This window comes from Oncorhynchus kisutch, linkage group LG19 (genome assembly GCF_002021735.2).
Source record: "Oncorhynchus kisutch isolate 150728-3 linkage group LG19, Okis_V2, whole genome shotgun sequence".
NCBI classification, from domain to species: domain Eukaryota; kingdom Metazoa; phylum Chordata; class Actinopteri; order Salmoniformes; family Salmonidae; genus Oncorhynchus; species Oncorhynchus kisutch.
Genome location: NC_034192.2, coordinates 43,904,222 through 43,918,655, shown reverse-complemented (window position 1 = coordinate 43,918,655; position 14,434 = coordinate 43,904,222). Strand labels below are relative to the sequence as shown.

At 44.2% G+C, this 14,434-nt stretch overlaps 1 protein-coding gene across 11 annotated transcripts in view; it reads left to right on the top strand.

Moving 5' to 3' along the window:
- LOC109864863 (LIM and calponin homology domains-containing protein 1) overlaps window positions 1–14,434 on the top strand; it is a 148,829-nt gene that overhangs the window by 68,798 nt on the left and 65,597 nt on the right. For all 11 annotated transcript variants that reach the window (XM_031797573.1, XM_031797568.1, XM_031797574.1 and 8 more), the window contains exon 3: window positions 2,121–2,190. In XM_031797573.1, the coding sequence (XP_031653433.1) occupies window positions 2,121–2,190 (70 nt within the window). The remainder of the gene's footprint in view (window positions 1–2,120; window positions 2,191–14,434) is intronic.

Below are 14,434 nucleotides of genomic sequence, written 5' to 3'. Positions count from 1 at the left end.
AGCCCCCTGGAGACCATGAAGGGACTTTGAAGGACTTCAGTGGGGTCAACTGAAACAGATGGGTAATACAACTGTGGGTTGTTGAGTGTTCAGTGAATTGTGGGCCTCTACTGTATGTTCTCTGTCTACACTGTATGTGCATTTTGTGTGTGTGCGTGCGTGATAACAGTAATTTTCTAATCCCTCGCAATAAAATCATTGCATGCATATCATGGAGATCCGCACAGTCGGGACAGTAGTATGAATAACACCGCCATTGAAAGACCAGCATTATCTTACCATATTATCAACATCACATATCACCTTCTCCGCTTACTCTTTACAACCACGGTCATGTGTGAAACACCTTTGTCAACAACCAGCGTCTCCCTTACACCTAACCCTTCCCCTATCACACCATCCCACAGCCATCCATCTCAATCCAACTCAACCTCTCCACTCTCTTCCACTCAGCGTTTGAGATAGAATCACATTGCCTTCCAGGCATGTCATAACCACAGCGATTGTTATCACAAGATGGTTATGTCATGTTGGCTCTGGCTTTGATGAGGAACAAAGGGGGAACTATTGTAGTGCATTCCTCAACAACCGGACATAGTAACAGGTCTGGAATCAGATAGGGGGAACTCTTGTTGTACATTCCTCAGGTGAAACGGCAATAACAGGCCTAGGATTAGATAAGATCTCCTCAGGCTCTTTCTAAAAACCTTGCACCTTGGGAGGAATTTGGAGAATGTCTCCTGTGGACCATGTGTGCTCTCAAAACAAAGGAAGGGCTGGACCACGAGGAAGTTATCTGTTTTGTCTTTGACACCCTTACCCACTTTTTTTCTCATGTTTAGTTTTTGAGGAGGTTACCTTGAGTGAGGAGGAGTATGTACTTTAGTTAAGTGTTTTAAGTTTCAGAACATCAAAATGGGGGGGTTTTGTCTCGTGACTTCCCATGTTTTTGACAGAAGTGCTTGTGTACAATAACATATTTTAGCTACAGTTATCTGTGTGTTAGTAATTTGTTGTGAACCATGACCTGACAACATTATCCCAACCACTCATGCCCACTTCCTCAGGAATAACATGACTGGATACACTAAAGCCAGATACATCCTAACACACTGAGATAGCGTATGATCGTTCGTCACGTGTTTGTGTGACTGGGTGTGTATTTAAGTCTCTTAAGACCTGTCTGTCACTCTGATTGCAGTCCAAGGCCTGTCTGTGAGTCTGACTGCAGTCCAAGGCCTGTCTGTGAGTCTGACTGCAGTCCAAGGCCTGTCTGTGAGTCTGACTGCAGTCCAAGGCCTGTCTGCGAGTCTGACTGCAGTCCAAGGCCTGTCTGCGAGTCTGACTGCAGTCCAAGGCCTGTCTGCGAGTCTGACTGCAGTCCAAGGCTGCGGCTGTGTGCTCCACTGTGCTCCAACTTACCATGAGCCCCTTAAGGGCTGTGAGGACAGAGGTTTTTCCTCTTCGTCTGGTTCTGCCCTGTCATTATCACTATCCACTCCAACTGCTCTGAGACCTGTTCTAATATACAGAGGAGTGGGGAGCAGCATGTGTCCTTAAGTCCTTCCATCTGATTTAGAGCCAGTGTCAATGCCAACCTCCCAAGAGGGCCACATAGGACACACTCAGGGGGAGGGTCTGTTTTCTGATTCCTTCATTCATTTCTTTCTTTCTGTCGTTGTAGTCTGTCTGATTGTTTATTTGTTCTGTCTGTCTCTCAATCTATCCCTTTCTCCCCTTCTCTATCTTCCTCCTACATGAAATGCATACGATTCCTAGCTCTTCAGAGCAACAGATGCTGGATAAGAGACATTGAAGTTCACCAACTCTGGACTTTCTGGTTATGATGATCATTCACATAGAGTTATCTAAGGAAGTTTAGGTCTATAGCCCTCCCTCTATCCATAAAACAAAATACTAAACTGCTTTCTGTCTATATTATACTGTAAGTGTCTGATGGTATCTGCTGGGACTGTTTCCAACAATGCCTTTACAGATGTTATCCATTCATAGCTGAAGATATTGATGTTTTGTAGAGATATCTGATTGGATTTGAATCAGATGTTTGTGGTTTCATATTATTTTACATTCGCTCTCTCTCATCGCTCTCTTTCTCTCAGGTTGCTGAGCTCCATCAAACCTGGCTTGGTGAAGAAGATCAACAGATTACCCACTCCCATCGCTGGCCTGGTAAGTGCTCTCCTTCTACCATCACTCCATTCCTCTCCCCCTCTATCTTCCTCTCATGCCAGCTTTCTCCCTCCATTTAGTTTCCCTATCCTCCCATTCCTGCATCCCTTCCTGCCTCCATCTCCCCCTTCATTTCACTCTACCATCTATTCCCCCTTTCCTCCCGCCATTTAATTCCCCTATCCTCCTATTCCTCTCCTCCCTCCCTCCACCTCTCCCTTTCTCTCACTCTACCTCTATTCCTTTCTGAATAATGTACAGTCTATTCTGCACTTTAAATTATTCACAGATAGACAGCACATAGTCACTCCAACTCCCAAGCTATAAGAAGGCTCAACCTATGTCTGTCAAACAGCTGGGAACAATGGAAGGGTGTAAACCTCACACTAGTATTCCATTGTGTGTGTCTGTGGGAACATATGTGCACATGTGTGTGTGTGTGTGTGTGTGTGTGTTGCAGCAGGTCTTTCAAGATCTTGTGGAAATGCATCCAGCTCCTCATTACACTGTTTTATGTATATAGAGTGATAGCAAAGGAGAGGAGAGGAAGGAAACATATTAGTTACTTGTTCCTTTAGTTCACCCCCCCCCCCACACTTCCTCTGCATTGTTTTGGCTTGGCTTGAGTCTGCTGGTTAGCCAGGCCCAGAAGGACAGCACCGGGATCAGTTATTAGTGTAAAACGCTGCGAGACTGGCAGCGCTGTTTGACGAGACCCATGGTTATGCTACCTCTGCTGAACACTTTGGTTTTCAAATCGATCGCTACAGTAGCCCTTGACTAGATTTGCTGCTATTATCTTGGTCAGATTTGGCGCTATTGTGAGATAGGAACAGGGTTAGGTAGGTGGCTTTCTAAATGTAATGTGTTAGTTACTAGTTGCCTGTCCAAAATTTATATTCAGTAACACAACTTTTGGATGAACCAAACTGATTACATTCAGTTACTTTTAGATTACATTCCCCTTGAGGCATTAGAAGACAAAAATGTATGTTATGTACAGTTGAAGTCGGAAGTTTACATACACCTTAGCCAAATACATTTTAACTCAGTTTTTCACAATTCCTGACATTTAATCCTAGTAACAATTCCCTGTCTTAGGTCAGTTAGGGTCACCACTTTATTTTAAAGTGAAAGGTCAGAATAATAGCAGAGAGAATTATTTCTTTCAGCTTTTATTTCTTTCATCACATTCCCAGTGGGTCAGAGGTTTACATACACTCAATTAGTATTTGGTAGCATTGTCTTTAAATTGTTTAACTTGGGTCAAACATATCAGGTAGCCTTCCACAAGCTTCCCACAATAAGTTGGGTAAATTTTGGCCGATTCCTCCTGACAGAGCTGGTGTAACTGAGTCAGGTTTGCCGGCCTCCTTGCTCTCACACGCTTTTTCAGTTCTGCCCACAAATGTTCTATGGGATTGAGGTCAGGGCTGTGTGATGGCCACTCCAATACCTTGACTTTTTTGTCCTTAAGCCATTATGCCACAACTTTGGAAGTATGCTTGGAGTCATTGTCCATTTGGAAGACCCATTTGCGACCAAGCTTTAACTTCCTGACTGATGTCTTGAGATGTTGCTTCAATATATGCACATCATTTTGCTCCATCATGATGCCATCTAATTTGTGAAATGCACCAGTCCATCCTGCAGCAAAGCACCCACACAACATGATTCTGCCACCCCCGTGCTTCACGGTTGGGATGGTGTTCTTCGGCTTGCAAGCCTCCCCCTTTTTCCTCCAAACATAACAATGGTCATTATGGCCCAAAAGTTCTATTTTGTTTCATCAGACCAGAGGACATTTCTCCAAAAAGTACGATCTTTGTCCCCATGTGCAAACCGTAGTCTGGCTTTTTTTAATGGAGGTTTTGGAGCAGTGGCTTCTTCCTTGCTGAGCGGCATTTCAGGTTATGTCGATAAAGGACTCGTTTTACTGTGGATATAGATACTTTTGTACCTGTTTCCTCCAGCATCTTCACAAGGTCCTTTGCTGCTGTTCTGGGATTGATTTGCACTTTTCGGACCAAAGTACGTTTATCTCGAGGAGTCAGAGTGCGTCTCCTTCCTGAGCGGTATGACGGCTGCGTGGTTCTATGGTGTTTATACTTGTGTACTATTGTTTGTACAGATGAACGTGTACCTTCAGGCTTTTGGAAATTTCTCCCAAGGATGAACCAGACTTGTGGAGGTCTACAATTTTCTTTCTGGGGACTTGGCTGATTTATTTTGATTTTCCCATGATGTCAAGCAAAGAGGCACTGAGTTTGAAGGTAGGCCTTGAAATACATCCACAGGTACACCTCCAATTGACTCAAATGATGTCATTTAGCCTATCAGAAGCTTCTAAAGCTGTGACATAATTTTCTGGAATTTTCCAAGCTGTTTAAAGGCACAGTCAACTCAGTGTATGTAAACTTCTGACCCACTGGAATTGTGATACAGTGAATTATAAGTTAAATAATCTGTCTGTAAACAATTGTTGGAAAAATGACTTGTCATGCACAAAGTAGATGTCCTAACCAATTTGCCAGAACTATAGTTTGTTCACAAGAATTTTGTGGAGTGGTTGAAAAAATATGTTTAATGACTCCAACCTAAGTGTATGTAAACTTGTATGTTACCAATTGAACGACATCTATTGCAGGATAAATCAATGTTAAAGTTTACATAGCTGGCCATATATGGATGTTAAATTTTACTTTATGGGTTGGTTGTGTAGGCTTCTTCTAACCCATCGCTTTCCACTACATATAATTTCAGATAAAATTGTATCTTTACATTAATATATATAATTTATAAGCCCAAAAATGGATGTAGCAACTACAGATTGCCTCTTTAAGTTTATCAAAAGCGTTAATTTATTAAATTCAACCATTATTGGGTTCAAATACACATTTAGATTTCTGAACAGCCATCCACAACAACCACAATCCGTAAGGCGCAAATAGCTAATTTAGAGAGTAGGAGTGTGATTCACATCATTGCGCTATATACAGTGGGGAGAACAAGTATTTGATACATTGCCGATTTTGCAGGTTTTCCTACTTACAAAGCATGTAGAGGTCTGTAATTTTTATCATAGGTACACTTCAACTGTGAAAGACGGAATCTAAAACAAAAACAAAAATCCAGAAAATCACATTGTATGATTTCTAAGTAATTAATTTGCATTTTATTGCATGACAGAAGTATTTGATACATCAGAAAAGCAGAACTTAGTATCAAATACTTGTTCTCCCCACTGTAGATATCAATAATAAGTGATATCCATTTCGCTGTAGACTACACCACTGCTGTCATCCTTACCTCCAAGCATTTATTCAAGTTGTATAATCTTTGGATGCCGACAGCAGTCGCACCATTGGAAGACATAGCTTGGACTGTAGCCTACAAAAGCCTATTCCTGCTCTTTTCCCTCGATCCATCAAACACTTTTGGTGTGTCGTCATAGCAAGCTCTGATTTAAACATGCACCTTTTTTCAATGTTCATTTGAATGTCATTGAGTTTACAGAGAAGTTGTTTTTCGCAAACATCCTTTCTGAATTTAAAAATAATCCTTGAAGTAATCCTCTAGTTTTTCAAAAAGGTGTCACTACAGACACCCTGGTTTGAATCCGGTCTGTATCATAACTGGCCATGATTGGGAGTCCCATAGGGCGGTGCACAATTGGCCCAGTGTCACCCGGGTTTGGCCGGTGTAGGCCATCATTGTAAATAAGAATTTGTTCTTAACTGAATTGTCTAGTTAAATAAAGGATAAATAAATAAATATATATAATCACAATGGTCCTATCTTCTTTGACTCTGCTCATGGTTTGAAGACCAAAGGGTAATGAAAAGAGTACAGAAGGGATGAAGAACGGAGGAGAGGAGATGAACAATGGCTGGATAAGAAAGAAAGCGAGAGACAAACATATGCAGAAAAGAAAGGATGAAAGAGAGGAGAACTCAACAGCTGGATGATGGATGGAGGGAGGGAGAGGGGGAGCTAGAACCCAAAATGCAAAAGTGGTAGGCTTCAGTTGAACTGTTTTGAAGGAAGTTTGGTTTGGCCCGGCTTCTCTCTCCCTACTCTCTTATCTAACGGCGTCTCTAATCGCCACCAACGAGCCTCCTCTGGCTGTTAAGGAACACCAGCAATTACATGCCCTTTCTCTTTTTTACAATCCAGTAACAATGGATTATCTTATTATCTTGTAACAAGTTCAAAGCAACACAGTTACTTCCTCACTTTGTCAAGATGTTTTTGCTCCACTGTTACACCAGTTAAGTCTTTAATCTTTTTGGTCTTTCTCTCTTTCTCTCTCTTCTCTCTCTTTCTTTTTATTTCTCTCTTTATTTCTCTCTTTCTCTCTCTTTCTCTCTTTTTATTTCTCTCTTTATTTCTCTCTTTCTCTCTCTTTCTCTCTTTCTTTTTATTTCTCTTTATTTCTCTCTTTCTCTCTCTTTCTCTCTCTTTCTCTCTTTCTTTTTATTTCTCTTTCTTTCTTTCTTTCTTTTTTCTCTCTTTCTCTTTTTTCTCTCTTTCTCTTTCTTTTTTCTCTTTCTCTTTCTTTTTTCTCTCTCTTTCTTTCTTGAAGTCTCATTTTCTGAAGATATCTAAGTTAAGAACATCAAAAGTCTCTCTCTTCCTCCGTTTCTGTTCTGGACCTACTTTCTGTTTACATGGCTACTGTTTCTCTCCATTACACATCTAATGATTTCTGTCTATAAGACCTAAGAGAACACTTAATCTGGTGTCGGGTCAGTCTTTCTGCATAGAATTAGAGGGGTTATCAATTATCCATCTACACAAACTGGCCCTCCATCTGCTGGGGACACGAACAAGAAACTAGTGAGTGGGAGGAGGAAAGAGACCTTAGTACGTCTTTGATATGTACTGTATCTGAGTGGGCACAAGCAATTCACAACATAATGCTTTTGCTTTTTGTCATTGAACAAAGCCAAGCAAATACAGGGTTACCAGGGCCATGTTGAGTAGGGAAGGGTTGAGTAGGGAATCATTGTGGAACATTGCAGATAGAAATTATAAGAGTAGCGCTGTTCACGTCGGTAGACATGAAGTGCTTTGAAAGGGTGGTCATGGCTCACATCAAATCGATATGCATTTGTCACATGCGCCGAATACAACGGGTAAAATGCGTACTTTCAAGCCCTTAACCAACAATGCAGTTCAAGAAATAAACATCAACACCATCATCACGGAAACCCTAGACCCACTCCAATAAGACTGCTGAACAATTAATCAAATGGCCACCCAGACTATTTGCATTGACACCCCCTCCCTCCCCCCACCCCGTTTGTTTTTACACTACTGCTACTCACTGTTTGTTATCTATGCATGGTCACTTTACCCCTACCTACAGTACATGTACAAATGACCTCTAACCTGTACCGCCGCACATTGACTCAGTACCGGTACCCCCTGTATATAGCCTAGTTATTTTATTGGTCCTTTTTTATTTTTTACTTTAGTTTATTTAGTAAATATTTTCTTAACTCTATTTTTTTACAACTGCGTTGTTGGTTAAGGGCTTGTAAGTAAAAGCTTTTCACTGGAAGGTCAACATGGTGCATGTGACAAATCAAATGAGATTTTAATTGATTTGATTTGTTCTTTAAAATATATTTCTATCTGAAAGTTGTGGCCTACTGAACTAGACTAGGCATGTAAACTAGGCATGTAAACTAGGCTTGTAAATCCTTATGGTTCAACTCAAGGTGCAGGCTTGTGTATCCACACCTTCCTTTTTGAAAATCATATGGATGTGCTCACACGCACGCTTTTGCATTGCAGTAACACCTTTCATCTGCATATCGTAAGAAAAATTCCAGAAGAGGCTCTTCCCCTTCCTGTTACAGCCTAATGGGAAAATGTCTCTCTGTGGAATTCCTGGAGCAGAGCAGAGTGTGGAATGTTTTACAGGTTGATTGGTGGCTCTTGTCCAGGGCATTAGGAATGCTCAGTGATAGCAAGCCATACTAAGGCACAGTATTAGCAAGCTGTACTGAGACTCAGTGTTAGCAAGCCACACTCCCTGGACTACAGCTGGTTGGCTGGTTGGTTCTTTGGTTTGTTGCTTGTTGTTCTGCTGAAGAGGGCTAGTGGGTTGGTAGCAGACCTGGGTTCATTTGTTTGCGGTGCACTACATTTAGCTTAAAATTTGCACTTTTGGGAATATTCTGTCTTAGTTCCAGTGTACCATTACACAGAACCTGATAACCATAGATGTGTGTATGACACTTTATAATTGTGAAACACCAGTCATGGCACTGCCTAGAATTTTGACTTGTGATAAGAAGAAACCACTTGTCTGTGAGTTTTAAACTCTCCCCTGCTTATTTGAGTGTTGTCCTTGGCCTTGACTCTGTGGTTGGAATCTGAAACAGATCTGTGAGACACCCATTTCCCTCAGCATAATCTGTGAACCCCGTTCCCCTGGATACTCTATAGGTGTTGTTTCTGGGTGTGAATGCTGGTTCACTCCCCCCCCTGCATCTGTCGTCAGATCGCGTCAGAAAGGTATTGAGTCCATCCAGATTCAGCACCGTAATGTAAAATGATCTGAGGATGGAACGTGTTCAATGTCTCTGTACTTCATGCATCATCAATTAGCACCTAATAGTTTTATTACTGTTTTAGTTCTATTGGGGAAATATTGTCTCAAGACCACAGGAATGGAGTTCTCTGCAGATGTCTCTTTTAAGTCTACATGTGTTATCGTGCCTGGTTTTCTCTGACCGTTGTCCATAGTTTTGGTGTCTGAGAGGGGGGAAGAGGGCAGTGGCTGGAACACTGTGTGTGTTGATGTAGACATCAGTGTCTGTCATCAAGAGCCTTCCATTACAAGAGGTCACTGTGGATGTTCTCAGCTGTGGTCTCCACCCAGTTTCCTCTACCAGTGACCCCCTACCCCACACGCGCACACACAAACGGTACAAACACACAAACACACATAGATGTTGTATGTTATTGTACAAGACGCTTGCTGGACATGGGTTTAAGTGGTTTCCCCTACACATACATGCACATACACAGACCCTTGTCACTAAAATTTCTTCTGTCCGCATGTTCTTTGTTTACATTTCTGTTATTCTTGGCATCGGGCGACTTGTTGTCGGAAGAGAGCACAGAAGGAGGAATTTTGTTTTTTGGTGGGAGATGTTTTGGGAGCAGCAGCATATTGGAGAGAGATGGTTTGGGAGCAGCAGCATTGTGGAGAGACATGGTTTGGGAGCAGCAGCATTGTGGAGAGACATGGTTTGGGAGCAGCAGCATTGTGTGGAGAGATGGTTTGGGAGCAGCAGCATTGTGGAGAGAGATGTATGGGAGCAGCAGCAGCATTGTGGAGAGAGATGGTTTGGGAGCAGCAGCAGCATTGTGGAGGGAGATGGTTTGGGAGCAGCAGCATTGTGGAGGGAGATGGTTTGGGAGCAGCGGCAGCATTGTGGAGGGAGATGGTTTGGGAGCAGCAGCAGCATTGTGGAGGGAGATGGTTTGGGAGCAGCGGCAGCATTGTGGAGGGAGATGGTTTGGGAGCAGCAGCAGCATTGTGGAGGGAGATGGTTTGGGAGCAGCGGCAGCATTGTGGAGGGAGATGGTTTGGGAGCAGCGGCAGCATTGTGGAGGGAGATGGTTTGGGAGCAGCGGCAGCATTGTGGAGGGAGATGGCTTGGGAGCAGCAGCAGCAGCATTGTGGAGGGAGATGGCTTGGGAGCAGCAGCAGCAGCATTGTGGAGGGAGATGGTTTGGGAGCAGCAGCAGCATTGTGGAGGGAGATGGTTTGGGAGCAGCAGCAGCATTGTGGAGGGAGATGGTTTGGGAGCAGCAGCAGCATTGTGGAGGGAGATGGTTTGGGAGCAGCAGCAGCATTGTGGAGAGATGGTTTGGGAGCAGCAGCAGCATTGTGGAGGGAGATGGTTTGGGAGCAGCAGCAGCATTGTGGAGGGAGATGGTTTGGGAGCAGCAGCAGCATTGTGGAGGGAGATGGTTTGGGAGCAGCAGCAGCATTGTGGAGGGAGATGGTTTGGGAGCAGCAGCAGCATTGTGGAGGGAGATGGTTTGGGAGCAGCAGCAGCATTGTGGAGAGAGATGGTTTGGGAGCAGCAGCAGCATTGTGGAGGGAGATGGTTTGGGAGCAGCAGCAGCATTGTGGAGAGAGATGGTTTGGGAGCAGCAGCAGCATTGTGGAGGGAGATGGTTTGGGAGCAGCAGCAGCATTGTGGAGAGAGATGGTTTGGGAGCAGCAGCAGCATTGTGGAGGGAGATGGTTTGGGAGCAGCGGCAGCATTGTGGAGGGAGATGGCTTGGGAGCAGCAGCAGCATTGTGGAGAGATGGTTTGGGAGCAGCGGCAGCATTGTGGAGGGAGATGGTTTGGGAGCAGCAGCAGCATTGTGGAGAGAGATGGTTTGGGAGCAGCAGCAGCATTGTGGAGGGAGATGGTTTGGGAGCAGCAGCAGCATTGTGGAGAGAGATGGTTTGGGAGCAGCAGCAGCATTGTGGAGGGAGATGGTTTGGGAGCAGCAGCAGCATTGTGGAGGGAGATGGTTTGGGAGCAGCAGCAGCATTGTGGAGAGAGATGGTTTGGGAGCAGCAGCAGCATTGTGGAGGGAGATGGTTTGGGAGCAGCAGCAGCATTGTGGAGGGAGATGGTTTGGGAGCAGCAGCAGCATTGTGGAGGGAGATGGTTTGGGAGCAGCAGCATTGTGGAGGGAGATGGTTTGGGAGCAGCAGCATTGTGGAGGGAGATGGTTTGGGAGCAGCAGCAGCATTGTGGAGGGAGATGGTTTGGGAGCAGCAGCATTGTGGAGGGAGATGGTTTGGGAGCAGCAGCATTGTGGAGGGAGATGGTTTGGGAGCAGCAGCAGCATTGTGGAGAGAGATGGTTTGGGAGCAGCAGCAGCATTGTGGAGGGAGATGGTTTGGGAGCAGCAGCAGCATTGTGGAGGGAGATGGTTTGGGAGCAGCAGCAGCATTGTGGAGAGAGATGGTTTGGGAGCAGCAGCAGCATTGTGGAGGGAGATGGTTTGGGAGCAGCAGCAGCATTGTGGAGGGAGATGGTTTGGGAGCAGCAGCAGCATTGTGGAGGGAGATGGTTTGGGAGCAGCAGCAGCATTGTGGAGGGAGATGGTTTGGGAGCAGCAGCAGCATTGTGGAGGGAGATGGTTTGGGAGCAGCAGCAGCATTGTGGAGGGAGATGGTTTGGGAGCAGCAGCAGCATTGTGGAGGGAGATGGTTTGGGAGCAGCAGCAGCATTGTGGAGGGAGATGGTTTGGGAGCAGCAGCAGCATTGTGGAGGGAGATGGTTTGGGAGCAGCAGCAGCATTGTGGAGGGAGATGGTTTGGGAGCAGCAGCAGCATTGTGGAGGGAGATGGTTTGGGAGCAGCAGCAGCATTGTGGAGGGAGATGGTTTGGGAGCAGCAGCAGCATTGTGGAGGGAGATGGTTTGGGAGCAGCAGCAGCATTGTGGAGGGAGATGGTTTGGGAGCAGCAGCAGCATTGTGGAGGGAGATGGTTTGGGAGCAGCAGCAGCATTGTGGAGAGAGATGGTTTGGGAGCAGCAGCAGCATTGTGGAGGGAGATGGTTTGGGAGCAGCAGCAGCATTGTGGAGAGAGATGGTTTGGGAGCAGCAGCAGCATTGTGGAGAGAGATGGTTTGGGAGCAGCAGCAGCATTGTGGAGAGAGATGGTTTGGGAGCAGCAGCAGCATTGTGGAGAGAGATGGTTTGGGAGCAGCAGCAGCATTGTGGAGAGAGATGGTTTGGGAGCAGCAGCAGCATTGTGGAGAGAGATGGTTTGGGAGCCTCCAGTTTCTTTGTTGTTATTGGTTTCTTGTTAACTGACTACTGGATCACACAGAGTATCTGTGCATGTGTATGGGTTTGCTTCACACTGCTACAACATGGTAACTATGGGTTCGCTTCACGCTGCTACAACATGGTAGCTACGGGACAAAAACAGTGGAGAAGTTAGCAATGCAGGCATTATTAAGCGTAACCAACCCGTTACTCAAAATAGGACATTGAAAAACATGAAAGTGTTATTTCACAATGTCTCCACCCAGCCTCCACTTTTTATTAAAAGCATAATTTTTAAACAAACCATGTTGTGCCAGACCTCTGTGACTAACTGGTTTTCACTGGATTCTACTGGACTTAACTAGTTTAGTTTGTTTGTTTTTAACTGGTGTTGATAGCCCTCCTAAACCCTTTCCAAATCCTTTCCATCCTCCTCCTTTCTTCTTCCCCCTGCCAACAATACATTCATCTAGCCCTACTACAGGCTTTTAAGATGGAATCCCTCCAATGTAATTCAGCTATGCTAAATGGGAACTGGGAAGTCTCTGGCCAATGGAAGGCCTACTGTATTGACTTCATTACTGTCAGTGATTGGTGAGCCATTTGAAATCTCAAAGCACATTCTTACTGGGTGCTGCATAGCCAATCAGGCTCCCCCAAGTTGTAAGCGAATAGTTTGGAATTTTCGAGAAGGTTTTGTTTAGTGTGCTTGGTGAAGTATTTTTGGAGATTTCAGTATATGTATTTCTCTAAGTGGAAACAACCTTATTTAAATGATTAATTTCTCCTTACCCCTTTAACCCTATTCTCAATCATCTGGTAGAGCATGTTTTGACAATTGATTTAGAAGTGGATATGAAAGAAATCTTCACTTGAACTTGATTGGTCAACTCCCCAGCCCTTGTGGATGAATTTACATAATTGGTATTATTTTGGGTTGCTGCAGTTCAGTGTTGTGGCTCTCTAACTTCGCCCACTTCGAGGGCTGTAAGAATACTCAAAATCAGTCACCAAAGATAAGGGATAAAAGGCAGGAGGAATTCAGTTGTTGAGGTATTCATATTGCACCATTCCTGTTAGTAGAGACCTTGAAGAGTAGAAATATGAAAATAAATGGTTAAAATGTAAAAAGGCTAAAAAGCAATAAATCAACAAATGTGCTCAACCAGGTGGTTAATATGTCAGTAAAGGGTATGGTGGACTAAGAATAGGGTACATTTCGTTTGTATTTAAAAAATGCTTATTTTGGTGAAAAATATGATTTGAATAGTTGACAACATACAGTAAATTGGTGAAACTACATTTCATGACCCATTGGGTCAATTCATCACTATTCAGACTTAAGGTTGCTTATAAAGTAATGTCTATAATATATATATTTTTTAACTGCACTTTGTCATATATTATCTCAAAATGTAGTCTGAATATGTGTGAAACATGGTGGAAGAAGCTGGATCATTTTGAAATTAAAGGGGAAAAAATTTACGGTATTGCACTACTATTTATTAACTGGGTGGTTCGAGCCCTGAATGCTGATTGGCTGAAAGTCGTGGTATGACTAAACATTTATTTTTACATTTCTATTCACTTTGGTAACCAGTTTATAATAGCAATAAGGCACCTCAGGGGTTTGATATATGGCCAATATACCACGGCTAAGGGCTGTGTCCTAGCACTCTGCGTTGCTTTGAGTTGTGCGTAAGAACAGCCCTTAGCCGTGGTATATTGGCCATATACCACCCGAAAACGCTTCAATGTAAGTCAATATTCATGTTTGGACATAAAAATTTACATCATGTAACTTTTCTTACCTACCTATAAAAGCCATTGAAGCTGACCTAAAGTAAGTTTTGTAATATTGATGAAATTAGTATTCCACAATCATAAATCATGGGCATTAACATGGAGTCGGTTCCCCCTTTGCTGCCATAACAGCCTCCCCTCTTCTGGGAAGGCTTTCCACTAGATGTTGGAACATTGCTGCGGGTACTTGCTTCCATTCAGCCACAAGAGCGTTAGGGACATCGGGCACTGGTGTTGGGCGATTAGGCCTGACTCGCAGTCGGCGTTCCAATTCATCCCAACGGTGTTTGATGGAGTTGAGGTCAGGGCTCTGTGCAGGCCAGTCAAGTTCTTCCACACCGATCTCGACAAACCATTTCCGTATGGACTTCACTTTGTTCACGGGGGCATTGTCATGTTGAAACAGGAAAGGAAATTTATAGTTGGCACTATGCAGTCGGGCAGGTAGCGTTCTCCTGGCATCCGCCAAACCCAGATTCGTCTGTCTGATTGCCAGATGGTGAAACGTGATTCATCTCTCCAGAGAACGCATTTCCACTGCTCCAGAGTCCAGTAGCGGTGAGCTTTACACCACTCCAGCTGGCGCTTGGCATTGCGCGTGGTGATCTTAGGCTTGGAAACGCATTTTTGAATCTC